Source organism: Lissotriton vulgaris, chromosome 6 (assembly GCF_964263255.1).
Source record: "Lissotriton vulgaris chromosome 6, aLisVul1.2, whole genome shotgun sequence".
NCBI lineage: Eukaryota > Metazoa > Chordata > Amphibia > Caudata > Salamandridae > Lissotriton > Lissotriton vulgaris.
This window is the reverse complement of record NC_141694.1, coordinates 271,374,347-271,388,717: the sequence shown is the minus strand read 5'-3', so window position 1 is coordinate 271,388,717 and position 14,371 is coordinate 271,374,347. Positions and strand designations below refer to the sequence as shown.

Genomic DNA, 14,371 nt, shown 5'->3' with positions numbered 1-14,371 from the left:
CTAAGTGGGTGGGGGTGTCAACAAGTTGTTTGAGTCCGAGATTGGCCAGGTTGTCCAGAAGGGTGGTGGTGTTGCTGTAATTTTTCTTTTCCAGGTGGAAGTTGAGGTCTCCCAGTAGAATGTAGTTCTCCCGAGGTGAGGGCATGTGGGCTGATGAGGTCAGTGATGTCTTCGTTGAATTGTGTGCGGGTTCCTGGTGGTCTGTAGATGAGGGTGCCTCGAAGTGTGGTCCTGGGATCGGTGTGGATCTGGAAGTGAAGGTGTTCGGCGGTCGTGAGGTTATGGTCGGAGCTGGTCGTGATTCGGATGGTGTTCTTATGAACGATGGCGATGCCTCCTCCTGTTTGGATGGTGCGGTCTTTTCAGATGATCTTGTAAGCGTCCGGGATGGCTATGGCGATATCGGGCGCTGAGGAGGCGTTCATCCAGGTTTCTGTAAGGAAGGCAACGTCCGGTGATGTAGTGTCGAGTAGGTCCCAGATTTCAGTGGCGTGTCTGTGGACAGAGCGGGTGTTCAGCAGGATGCATTTCAGGTGGGTAGAGTCGGAGCTGTGTTTGGAGGAAGTGGATTTGGTGTGGGTCCTGATGCAGGTGAACTTGCAGGAGTGGCAGGCGAATGGTCCATGGGAGTGTCCTGGGGCAGCTACGTAGCATTGTGGTGTGCGACCGGGGTTAAGGGCAAAGTGGGTAGCGGCGTCATACATTAAGCGGGTGGAGTGGGTTTTGCGAGGACCAGGGGGTATGGCGCTGGGCGCGGTCCGGGCGTAGACGGGCTTACCTTTGGCACACCTTCGGCGTGCATGGGGCGCTTCCGCTGCGCGTGAACGCTGCACGCAAAAGCATCTGTCATAAGTGGATAGTGGACGGGGAGGGGCGAGGGAGGATCAGCTGGGAGGCGGGAGCGGGGTGGAGATCCGGGCAAGGGAGGCACCACAACAACAACAAAATGGCCGCAAGCCGAAAACGAAACCGGAATGGGGTACAGACAACGCGATGCCAATGGCAGTGGCACAGGTACAATCAAGCACAAATGGTTTCTACAGGCAGCACAGCAAAGTTTAAAAGATTATACAAGCGCCCTATGGTAATCTAGCGCTGCGGTCTAATTATGCTTTGCAGTATGTTGTAAATAAAGTCACGAACAAAAAAGCAGTGTACAACACAGATCATAAACAGACAGACAGTCAGGCAATCTAGCGCAGCGATATTCAGCAGGCAGTGGCGATTATGGGAGCAAAGGTGAGGTGGCAGACAGCACTCTAGCAGTGAAGCGCTACGATACCAGGCTTCCTGTGGGGCAGGGAGCTGCGTGAGGAGCGGCCGCTGCTGAAGGAGTCGGTTACTAAAGTGAACTCTCCCTCTATACTTTCTATGGGCCAATGTTGTTCTATGGTATTTTAAAGTTTTTACGTTTTATTATTCTTATTATAGATATATTTCTATATGTATATATATGATATAATTTATGTATATATATTACTACTATTTTACGTACCGTGGGACTCCCACTTCGACAACGGGGAAATTTTCAAGCTGGAGAAATGTAATTATTTTAATTAGTAAAAGATCCAGTGCGGGCAAGACTACTGTTTAGAGCCATGTTTTCAAGATCTACTAATTCCATCTTTATTTACTCTGGGGCACAAAGCTCTAGTACCCCGTTGGTGTCAAGGGCTTTTTGCAACTGTGCCTACACCTCATTAATTAGTCCAGCAAAAATCTCCCAAATAATGGTCTTCAGTATAGAGAAACCACTTTTTTTTATAATTAGCTGTAAAAAGGAGGTATTTTCACTCTACACATTGAGAAACCAATAATTGGTTTCTCTGTGCATGTGTTAACTTTACAACTTATTATACAGGTGCGTGTAAAGGTGCAGCATTTCTCAGCTGAAGATGCAGAGGCTGCCTGTTTTTGCAGGAGGAAGCTCAAGATGACCCTAAGCAGAAGCCAGATAGGACAAGGGAGCAATGTGAATCACATTGCTACCTAAGAAATCGGGAGCTAGGACACAAAGATAAAAGAGTAGGCAGCTGTATGTCTGTAAGCCAGCAAGACCAGACCCACTAAGCCCAAACTTGTGAGGCTCCCAAGAGACAGAACACAGTCATACGTCTGACCACAGAGGAAATCAAGTCCTTTACCAAACATGCTTGGTGAACAAGACTGCCCCACACCCCATGTTTTTTATTCTACAAAGGGATCAGAGTTAGCCAATTTCCTGGTACCTCCTCGGGTGAAGTGACAAATTGTAATTCATCGGGAATTAGGTGTGATGAAGATTCTTTGCTGGAACTGGAAAGCAACTGACAAAGCCAACCTACACTCACTGTGAATTTTCCAGTTGAATGCAAGGACTTTGGTATCAACACCAAGCTCTGAACTGGTAACTGAGGAAGAGAGGTACCATCTATTGGCTCTGGCAGACTTTGAAGGTCCAGAAAAGTCTCTCTAAGACATGGAGACACAGCCAGAAACACTCCCAATGAAACTATGTAAGCTGTGAGCTATGCCTGCATGTACAAGGTGACTGACTCTTACTAAACCCCTTTAGCTACACTGAAGGAAGGAGGTAGTCTAGATCTGGGAATCATACTGTATGTCTGGAGAGGGAAGACGCCTCCAGTGACCACCTGTGGGAACTACTCATTAATTTTCCTTGACTATCCATGTAGAATGAAGAAGCCATATGGAACACAAGGACGCTATGAAACACTAACTTTGCAGTGACTGATCCAATTGATGTTGTTTTGGCAGTATTTGAATTATAAAATATTTTCTGATTTAACTTAATTGGTATGGAAGCTATACTAAGAATGTCTTGACAGAAATGTTGTGCGAAAATTGTTAACCTTAAATACACATTTCCTGAAGCAACCTTTTATCTCGGTCTGCACTACTAAGGGGTAAAAGAGGCTACCTGACTAGCAGCTTAATTTGCACGGTGAATGGAGAATCTGACCAACCAAGCAAACCAACGAACCATAATTCCAAAAGGCTTTACCCCTCCACACATAAACAGACTTTCAGAATGTTCAGGTAACTCTAATTTAATACACATAGCACATGTTTGATTTGTTTTATTTTTCTGAAGTCCTATTCTGTGTTCATCTCTTTTATTGTATCACAAGCTTTCAGTTTCCTCGCAGCCTTTTTCAGCTTTCTTCTGGCTCAGAGTCCTGGGTCTCTTTTTGTTTTTAAATAATCACCTCACCTCTGGCTACAATTTTCAAGTTTCTACCTAGTTTCATAATAGTCCATTTACCCACAAAAACTGTCCTGTCCTACATGGACTACCCCAAAAGGATCATTCTAGTTTCTTTTTCCAAATCTTGGCTTTGTTCTACATGGCTGTGCTACTCATTCATAGGAATTAGAGACGCTCATGAAGTGAGGAAAACCTCTGTTAACTTGCAGAGACACAATTTTGTGCCACAAACACCTGGATGCATCATTTTAATTGGAGGTCCTAACAGCCAATGTTATGAACAATAGCAGAGCCAGTCCTCAAAAACAACCTACTTTATTTACTTCACAACACTTTAGTTGCCTGTAAATCGTACTAAAAAAGTCAATACAAACTTACAAATTGATAGGACGTAAGTTAGATTCAAAGAGCAACTCCGATGTCACAGGATGAAAGACAGCCTATCCCCACATAAACAGGAATGCACATCAGGAATTATATAAGATTATTCTGTACAACACATGTCTTCTAGAGAACTTGTGATTTGGTAAAAAGCATTTCCAATTAACCAACACTAAAGATTTGTAGGAACTGAAAGTTGCCAAAGCTATTATAGTTTAGATTTGGGGAGTAGCAAGTCTTAATGGCTTAATTAAGTTTAATATTAAGTTTGTTGTGCATAGGTTTCTACAATTGTGTTCAAACTGTATGATACAATCATAAATAACCTGAACTGTGATTGTGCCTCGGAGCAAGGTGATTGCATTCCCCACAGTATGCTGGGGCATACGGAAAGTGGTATTGAGGTTAGTGGCATATTGATACTAGATCAGCTATGTAGATCTTAGAGCCAGTCTAAAGTTTCCAGTGTAAAGTAAGACAAACAGGAAAAATAAATATGTTTCCTCTTTCAAGATGGCTTGAAGCGGAGGTGAGAATGTTACAAATTACTCTTCTGAATGCGGTTAAGCTGACCAAATTGCCATTTTCCTCCTTCCAAGCATCCAAGTAGGAACATACATTGTAAGATCAATGACAACCAGGAAATAGATACTGGGTTTTGGCAAGTAAAATATAATTGAGAGATTTAACAGCGACCAACCACTACTACCAATCTAGTCGGTATATAAATGGTAAGAGGTAAAGAAGAGAGTATAGAAGTGTCCAATTAGACAATCAACTGGTTTCTGAGTTTCTTACACACCTCCACTCCTTGTTCTATTTGATCATGCGTTCTTGCTTTAGTATCCATGATGTAAGAATAGTCCTCTTTCATCTGTTCAAGCTGAGTCGCTTTCATGAAAAACTAGAACAAAAGAAAGAAAAATCTTAGTGAGACTCAGCAAGGCACTCAAAAGGTTGATGGCAGATGTCTGTGGAACTGAACAAATGAAAACGACCCACAAATGTAATGATTTTGATAGTGTAGGAAGCTGGCTCTTTATATAGTATACCAAAAAGAGACATACTGTGCAAATATATAGCGCTCAATTACCCGAGCGTGTCTTGGCGCTGCCTTGGAAAGGGGTCAACCTGGGTGTGAAGAGTCAGGTATTGTGAAGGGCAGTCACTGGCTGCTGTCTCCATTTATACTATGCTTTGCTACCAGTATTGAATAAAAGCAAATGGACAGCCCTCCCTGGGCTTAGATATCAATAGTGCATCAGGTGCAGTGGCACAGGGACTTAGGCATATGAGGGGTCCCCTGCACCTCAATTACGACCCTACATCACTACCTTAGGACAAGCTGTTATGGCTGTTGTGAAAAGGAGTACATTTAGGAAGTCAAAGATTCCTGGTAAGCAAATTGAAAGACACTTATTTGAATTTTTGTTTTTCGTACTAATTTACAGTGTATTTTGATTTACTTATGAATACATTTCAGAACACAAAGTAAAAGAGTGTGTGAAATTTCACACATCGAAAACGCAAAGTTGCAAGAGTTTTGAAAGACCTATAAGAGGGATAACATTTTTGTGTGTTCTTTAGTCGCTCAGAGAAACTTTGTCTGAGAGGAGGTTGGCACAAGGGGAGCCTGGTGATTTATTTCAGTGTCTGGAAAAACGCTCAGCCCTGTGGGGACATGCTGCCCAGGTCAAATCAGATTACTTCAGAAGCCATCCCAGAGCCATCGGGTGATCATCCAACTACTGTAGAAGTCATTTTCACATCAGCAGTTATCAAGCTCTTGAAGTCTTCAGCAAAGTTTAGTAAATTGAGCCTGATGATGTCAGGATGACTTGAAAATGACCATTTGATTACTTCACAAGTTAAGAATCTCCCTGATGACTAAAATGAGTTTAGGATTACTTCTTAGGCTGAGATTGTTCCTGATGACGTAAGGATAATTTCAAAATTACTATCGGATTACTTCAGAGGGTTTAACAAAATGTCTGCCACTATTTTGGTGGCATTTGCATCAGGAGTTCTGAGCCTTTTGGCAGATTACTGAACAGTGAAAACTATTTAGCTACTACATGAGTTGCCTCTAACATTCAAAGAAGCAAACAATGTGCTTCAGAAAAATGTGTCAAAGGCAATTTGCTGTGTGATATTTTTACTGTTTTTATTAGATTTAAGAAGGGCATCATTATTATAAAGTACATGTTATTAATGTGGACTTGCTGAGGAAGAAAATGCCTTGCAACATCATCCACCAGCTGCTCCATGGTTAGACCTGGCATCTTTTGGTGTGTTTCCCCTGTCTTTTTGCTTTCTGACCTCCTGTTTTAATAGTACGCTTTTCAAATGTGTCTCAGACCTGCCACTTAAATGTCTATGCTCAGTTGTTACTGCCATATCGACCTGTCAAGCGTACCCACTTGCATAGCCCTAACCTCCCCTCTTACTACATGTAAGACATGCAGCCGCCTCTTCTAGCCAAGATAAACAAGAGCTGCCTACCTGGTCTTTAAGTGGGATGGGAAAACTGGGGGAGGGGGCGTCCCTATGGGGTGTGGTCGCTGTACTTTAGTGTGTGACTTAAAAACACATAATCTAACAATCTATGCTTAGCATAGTGTGCCGCCCCACTGGTATTGTTCTGCTCCTGTCATTGCATCCAGATACATTAATACAAAAAGTAAAATTACAGCTACAACAAGCCAGGGCTATTGGCGTTATCAATGGTTGTTAGTTGCGTAAAATAAATAAGCAACAACTATGGCTTTGTTGTATTTGGATTGTTCCTGTTTTAAAGGCATATGGTATGAAACAATGTTGTCCAGCGTTTGTGGTTCTACAGCATTTAGAAACCGAATTTTTAATAGCTTCTGTAACTGTCTTTTTAAAAAATATTTTTAAATGTAGGAAATCGATCACGATGTGAACAAATGAGAAATGACATTTATGATTATGTATTTGGTCCCTTTTTTGTAAATATTATGAATGTTCTTAATAATCCTAAAATGTTTTTTATGTGCTTTTATGGTTATTGCAGTAACCGAATAAAGTGTTGTTGATTGATTGATTGTATATAGTAATGAAAACGCTTCAGTTCTGTAATGAGGGGACTGTGAAATAACTAAAACGAGTCTCTTTGAAATTACGTCACAGCCTTTGAACAGTAGCACTGCTGCAGAGTCAAGATTTTCTTTTCCAACCTGAGGGTGAGGGCAAAAATGGAAAGCCTGATAGGGACCCGTCTCAGCATCTGCTTTTAAGAATTATCGGTTCTTAGCAATGGCTGACCCGGCCCACTTAAAACCCTGGTGCCTACAAAGGGAGGGACTCCATCTCCCTCTCAAGAGGGCTTCAATATTGAGGTACCGCTCTAACTGAAACTTCTAATTAAGCCAGCATTAGCTAAGCTAACAGGTTTGATTTTGTATGGTGCTAACTGCTTACACCAGAGACACAGAACATTCATGTGTAAAATGACACAGTTATTAATAGATGTGCAATGACATCAGCAACACAGTTAGCCACAGCCATGCAAACAAAACCCAACACTATACAAATATCGATGCATACATCTATTTATACCATCTACAAACGTACTGCAACCGCAGCATACAGACCAACAGATACAGAGGTATTGGTAGATACAGACAACACATAGAGGCTCAAACAGGCAAACAACACACATACCTATCCACATAAAATCACACACACCACAAAGACTGGCAGCACCCCGGTATGCACACATTACCAGCCCAATTGGACGGACAGATAGAAGGATCAATGGGCAGGTGTATAGACCAATTAATATTGAATTGGTGCAGGGAAGATTCATTCAGCACGTTTACTCAGTATTGGAAAAGAAAGTGGATTACTATCAAGGCACTTCAATCTTTGATCACTTCTGAGAGCTGGCAGACTCACTTTGCAAGCCCATCCAAACCTTTTGTTCTTTGCAGTAAAGCCTGGTCTGTAACAAGGTAATCCACTGTCATGCTCATTCCATCATTGGCCTTTCTGGTATCTGCATAGGTGCCCAACTTTGTCATTCTGTAATTCCTTCACTGTTTGATTGGCAAATCTCTCCATGTGCACTGCACAACATGGATCCAGACTTTCATTTTGCAAACAGTTGTTATATAGTGTTAGTCGAATTGTGTCAAACGAAGTAAAGACTGCAGTTAATAGAATGGAGAGAACTGTTCTAAGAAAATCCAGTTTGTCAACATGATATTTTATGTATATAGTGATATGTGGCATCCCGAGTTGCGCACTGCAGTTTGCAAATATTATTGTAACAAGTTTAATATATGCTCCAATCAAACATCTGGTATTTACAATTTAAACTCATTTTTTTCTCCTTCTTCAATAATTGTTTCTGATTGATTTGTCACGTTGTTGCTCTTTGCTACATACAATTTGTGTGTTTTAGTTTTGTTTTAGTCTTCTTACCTTTGAAATTTTTTGTTTACCCTTCACGAGAGAAAGGTAGTCCGTATGCACCACAGTTGTCAACGGGCATTTATGAGCTGCTCTTTCATGAACGTTCTAAAACAGATTTATTTAAATACGTCTTATAATAATCAAGGAACCGTGCCTCGTCATGGCTAGAAAGTGCTATACAAATGCAAATAAAATACAGTGCCGTTTGCTGGCAAAAGCCTAACTCCTTAATGTTTGGATTGCAGGTTGAAAACATTTGAAAGCATCCTTCTTTTAAGAAATCATTCTCTTGATGGAGCAGGGTTTTGCAAAAAGAAACTGTTAGAACTGGCTATTTCTGGTAGGCTAAGGCTGACGCCAAAGCCAGGCAGAAACCACCATTCTAGTCAGGGCAAGCGAGTCACACGCCAAGATAACCCCTGCTCACCCCCTGGTAGCTTGGCACGAGCAGTAAGGCTAAACTCGCAGGCAATGTGTAAAGCATTTGCGCCAGCACACAACAGCGACAACATACTAGGCACACCACAAAAGGAACTCCACACAAGGTTATTTATAAAATAACTTTTGTATTGTAAAAACACATCAGATAGTATCACACAATATACATGGTGCCAACTGGCACGGGCAATATTCATAAGGGATTATGTACAGGACAGGGCCACATGGGCCACTGTCAGAATCAACACTTTCAGAAATAGAATAAGTATAGCACAAAATAACAGTTATAAATCACATGCAGTAACTCCTGGGAACAGGTACCAGGACCTCACTAGGACCACCTGTACTAAAAAGAACAACCACCTAAGAATAAAATACATTTAGGGGTATAAACAAGAACACATTACCCATGATGCATGAAACACATTCAGGAGTAATAAAGGAAAACACATGATGCCTAAAACATTCAGAGGTGTAAGGACAACCACCTAAGTATCACACAGCGTTTAGGGGCCTAGGAAAGAACACATTACCCATGATGCATAAATATACATTCAGAGGAGTAGTAAAGATTAACACCTGATGCATAAACCTACACATTCAGCGGTGTTAAGAACAAAGCACATGATGCAATAAAATACATTCAGAGGTGCAGCGCAAGAAGACATATGATGCCTATAACAATCAGAGGTGCAGCGCAGGGAAAAGGAAGGCACATGATGCCTAAAAACATCCAGAGGTGCCAGAATACAATAGCGCAAAAATCACATGATGCCTAAAAACATTCAGAGGTGCAGGAATAACACACGATGCAAGAAAACGCATTCAGAGGTGCAATAACCATACAATTGCGCAAAACTTACATAAGCCACCACCTGTGGCAGTCCCTAGGCCAACTGGCCTTGTTGGGTCTAGGACGCCCTGTAGTCCAAAAGTCAGGGGCCTAAACGGTGCAGGTGTAGGTGCCTACTACTTGCTGGGCACCTGTGGACAATCCCAAGTGCCTAAACAGTGCAGCTGCCCACTAATTGCTGGGCAGCTGGGAACTTCAAACTGCGGCAAGGGCTCTCACTGGCCCTAGACAAACTGCGCCGCAGGGGTTGGAGCCACACAGGCTCTCCAAACACATACGTCCATGTTGGAGCCACACAGGCTCTTGCACTGGTGTCCCCCAAGAGCCTCACTGGGCTCTAAACATCATGTGGGCGGTGAGCCCTTCTGGACTCTAAATATCAAATGCCCCCAAGAGCCTCACTGGGCTCTAAATACAGTAATTTCGTCCACGAGCCTCGCTGGGCTCTTAACATACCACTTGTAGGCAGGGTTGGCGGGCACCGGCAATGTGCCCCGGCGCCCCCTCTAACTAAAAATGGCCCCCAGAGCCTTCTTAGAGCTCTACAAAGGATTATGCCCTTTTGGGAGCCTTGCAGGGCTCAAAAGAAATGTCACGGAGCCTCTCTGGGCTCTAAACTGCAAATGCCCAAGAGCCTCTCCCGGGCTCTGCCTCACAAGTGCCACCACCGGCAACACGACATCTGGCCCGAGCTTCCCGCCTACCCCCCCAGCCCTTTAACACTCACCGGGCTGGTCGAGGCGGCTCCGCTTCACTCGCGGCTTCCTCTCCTGATGCGGGCTTTCCGGTCAGCGTCTCCTCCTCGTGCTGCAGGGCTCCCTCAGCTCACGGGAGCCCTGTCGCCCGCCGCCATGCTTCTTCTCCGGTCTCCTTTCGAGCACGGGAGACCGGCCACACCGGCAATGGCTTCCCCCAGGCAGGGGGAAGCGGAAAACACCTCCTCTGCCGCAGGGCTCCCTCCGCTCATGGGAGCCCTGCAGAACCGCCATGCTTCTCCTCTTTCTCCCCTCGCCTCGCGGCTGGCATTCCTCGGCACCCGGGCTGCGGGGGTGGGACTTCCGGTTCTTCTCCCGGTCGGCCTCAAGGATTGGCTGGCCGGGCATACACTTCCGGGTCGTCGCGTGCAGCGCGGCGGCCCGCTTCAGGCAATTGCAGGCGGGGTCTCATTACCAGAGGGGTGGGCTCTCTCGAGATAAATAAATAAACAGTGAATACGCTGTGTGGGCAGCCGCGGAAGGCCATAACAGCACTACCATGCGCGGAGGGGAAAATTACAGCGCTCCCAGCGCTATAAATGAAATAAAGCGCCCATAAGCGCTAGCAGCCAAATAAAGCGCTTCCCAAGCGCTACAGGCGAAATAGAGCGCTCTTAAGCGCTGGAAGCAGGACAAAGCGTTCCCAGGCGCTAGGGGGAATCAGGAAAAGTCCAGCAAAGTCCTGGGGGGATAGGAAGAAGGTCTAAAGGATCCCAGGGCAAAGCAAAGTCCCCCCATCAGCCCAGGCAAGGCAGAGGGGTCCCCCAGAAGTCCTCCAGGCATCCAAGGGCTGGGCAGCGCCCGCCCCTGGTAGATTCAAGTCAGAAACAAGAACCAATTGGAAGGGGACACAGCCCCTTCTTATACAGAAAAAAGTCTTTGAAGTCTTTGTGCAGGCAGTGTGAGAACCAGCTAGAACTGGTTTTAGGGAACTCTCTTCAGTATCAGGGACAGAGGTGACAGTCGCCCAGCGGGAGGTGGAGCCAGCATTGTGGTCAGGCAGGCACAGCCCTGGTCACTCCCAGGTGCCATCTCCTCCCACTTCCCTGGCAGCAAATGCAGCCTTTCATCCACGGGCTGACTCAGACAACCTCCTGGGGCTCCCCAGCCCCTGTCATCCTCAAACCAGACAGTCAATCCACAAGCAGGCCCAGGCACTCCTGGACCAGGCTCACCAGCCAATCACACGCCAGACACAAATTACACAAATATACCAACTTCCAAAAGTGGCATTTCTAGACTAGACACAGTCATGCCGCATATACCATCACGCAACATTCAATCTCACGAGTTCCTACATATCAAACTCGCCCCTGCACTCCCCACACATCAGGAACTACCATGGGCATACATATTCCCCATTCATTCCTATGGGAGGGCAGGTCACTCACCACACATACACAGAGAGCTCAAGCACTTTACACAGTACCACAGTGAAAAAGTGCGCAGAGGCCTAAAATCACCAACATCAGGTTCCAGAAACAGGCTAGGAAAAAGCAAAAAAGTCTCTGGGTGAACCTGCCTAAAGGGCCGGGTCCAACAGAAACCTGCTCGGATTGATACCCCTGTAACACTTACTAACAGTGTGCAGTGGAAAACTAACATGCAAATCACATGAACCACACAGAAAACCGCTTTGTGCATGTGTGCACTAATGTGAACTAATGCATGAAAGAACTAGGGGCCATTTTTTATTTGCATTTCGAAAGAAACAAAATTAGTGTTTGTCCAGGACGCATTTCGCATCTTGCTTTAAAAATAATAATAAATAATGCCGCTTTTGCCTTAAGCTTTTTCTAAGTAAATATTAACAGGGGATACAAAGGTGGGTGGAAACATGGGCCTGCATTCTACTAAAGTTGACAAGATAGATGAATGGCTGGAGAGGGAAAACGTGCATGGCCTGACAAAACAGACAGAAACGCTGAGCACTGAAGAAGAGGTGCAAGAGTCCAAGGTTGTTCAGCCCAGAGAACATTTTTCGCCTGCCAAAATATGAGACTGGCAGTTAGACCCAAGACTTCTTTCGAGGACGTGGCTAAGAAACAAATGTGAAAATAATGAAAAGTTACAATAAATAAAATGAATGAACGAGTCAAGAATTATGTCATGTGAAAGGATATAGCGCAATGAGCATGCAGAATTTTGAATGAGCACATGGTGGTCTGATACACTACCTCCCAAACCAACCAATAAGCAGCCAAATGTTGTGAAATGTTTAAACTAATGTGGATTGGACATGTAGGTTTTAGAGTATACCTGGGGTGCCTTTAGGGGTGTGGTTTAGCTGCTGCTACGCGTAGGTTACTTTGTTCAGATGAAGATGTGAGAGGGGTGATGCAAAACTATTTGTCTAGGCCTAGCTGTTCCTGTCCCCGTCTCGTTCCTGATTCCCTGAAATCTTTGTCCTCTGACACTACCTCAGGAGACCCCCACCACTTCCTTTGCCAGGGGGGTGGTATTTCAATGATCCTTTGGGCTTGTATTATTTTTCTGACTCACACTTTGCATAATTGTTTGCAAATGTATTTTTATCTCTGAATCTTATGACTCTTCATCTATCCACTCTGTCATATGTTGATTGTTTCACATTATTTAGCTGAAACTTATGTCTCTTCATCTCTCCCCTCCTTCATATGCTTATCGTACATTGATGATTAGTATGACACAGTTTGCATTTTGCTGATTGTTTTTCTCTCCTTTTTGTGAGATTCTTTGTTTGCATTGTAACTTGTATGCAATGAGCATTTACTATTCACAAGAATTTGAGAAAAACGTTATTAATCTTACTGAGAGTCTGTGATTATTTAGCTAGTTAGATAGTGCTATTATTACCATCAACTACTCAACTAAATGGCCCAAAAACCGAGAGGAAAGAGAGTTGATATACAGGTCTAGTTATGTATTTAGACATGTTAAACATGAATCTATGAAAAAAGCGATGTATCACGTCATTAAAACTTGACCCCCAGCAAAACAGGCATTTCTTGAACTGGGTGAATGTGTATGGGCCATTTGTATGAAATATTGATGAGTATCGATCCCTGATAAAGTGCCGCGCTGGATCACTCTCTTAGTTTTAGAGGCAGAACCCCGTGCAGTACGTGTTCTTCATGGTGTGTGGCACTGTGCAGACTGCCTGTTGCAGTGTATGTCTTTATGTAAAAATCACACATGTGAATGCAGCTCGTAAGTTTCCACTCAAACCCCTGGGGGAGGAGGATGAGGAAACTGCATTCAGGTGCGAGTTGTCTCTGCTGCTCAGATTCTAGGGCGGGTCTGGAAGGTCTTGAAGCCCCCTCACTCCCCTCCCCTCTGTGCCACTTGCATAGTCCAATTCCAGCTGCGGTTGTAACCAAAGTTGCTTCTCAAAATGCTTCTCAAAATGGCAGACGCAGCAAAGAGGGTTAATTTTAGACGGCCTGATCTAGAAGCGCTCTGCTCTGCAGCCAGAAGAAAGGTCACCCAAGTGGTGCGTGAAGGGAGGAACATTGCAGACTGCTCTATGAACCTCTCCCTCACACAGCCCTCTTTTCTGTTCTGCCAATGGAATCTCCCGGCATCCCTCCCTCTTTCCCGAACTCTCGGAAAACTCTTCCAGCTGATAAGACGCAGTACCTCCAGCCTTTATTTATGAAACTCTACTTCCCCTCACAACCTTGTGTTCTGCATCCTTTCTCTTGGAATACTGAAACAAGCCTGTGAAAGCACAAACAGAGGCATGAAAACTAATGCCAGAAGGGAGGAGAGGCCTTTGCACGCTGTGCAATGAGGAAACATGTGATGGGCAACAAAAAATAATCACTTGGTCAAATCGCCTTAGCTGAAACCAGCACCACCAAGGAGCGGCAATCGGGGGCAATGGACCAAAAGAAAGCCATTATTTTGGAATGGCACAAGAAAGAACCAATGGCAATCGGTGTTTGTGCCAAAAGTCCACTAATGAGATACAACATGTCATCAGACGGCGTAAGCGCTGTCAGACTCGACCTGAAAATAGGGTATGGATGTGGATTCTTTTACAACCACAAAGAATGCTCCTGAAACAAAGAGCACTTGATTGTAATGAGATAGTATCCTTTATCTTATTAAAGGAATACATCACATTTTCTTGATTTCTATGACACACACAATATGTGCAATAAAAAGAAAATGATTCCGGTCATGGATTCTGCAAAAAGATGTATTTTGTTGAAATACCCTAAAATGTGTTATAGGCATCCTTCAGTTACCTTTGGAAATGTTCTGGTAGGATAAATGATTGAATTTAATAGTCGGATTCGATAGACATTTTAA

General features: G+C 44.1%; 1 protein-coding gene across 2 annotated transcripts in view; it reads right to left on the bottom strand.

Moving 5' to 3' along the window:
* The window catches only part of SMC6 (structural maintenance of chromosomes 6), a 602,788-nt gene that overhangs the window by 513,811 nt on the left and 74,606 nt on the right, over positions 1-14,371 (bottom strand). For both annotated transcript variants that reach the window (XM_086926302.1, XM_086926303.1), the window contains exon 8: positions 4,392-4,493. In XM_086926302.1, the coding sequence (XP_086782428.1) occupies positions 4,392-4,493 (102 nt within the window). The remainder of the gene's footprint in view (positions 1-4,391; positions 4,494-14,371) is intronic.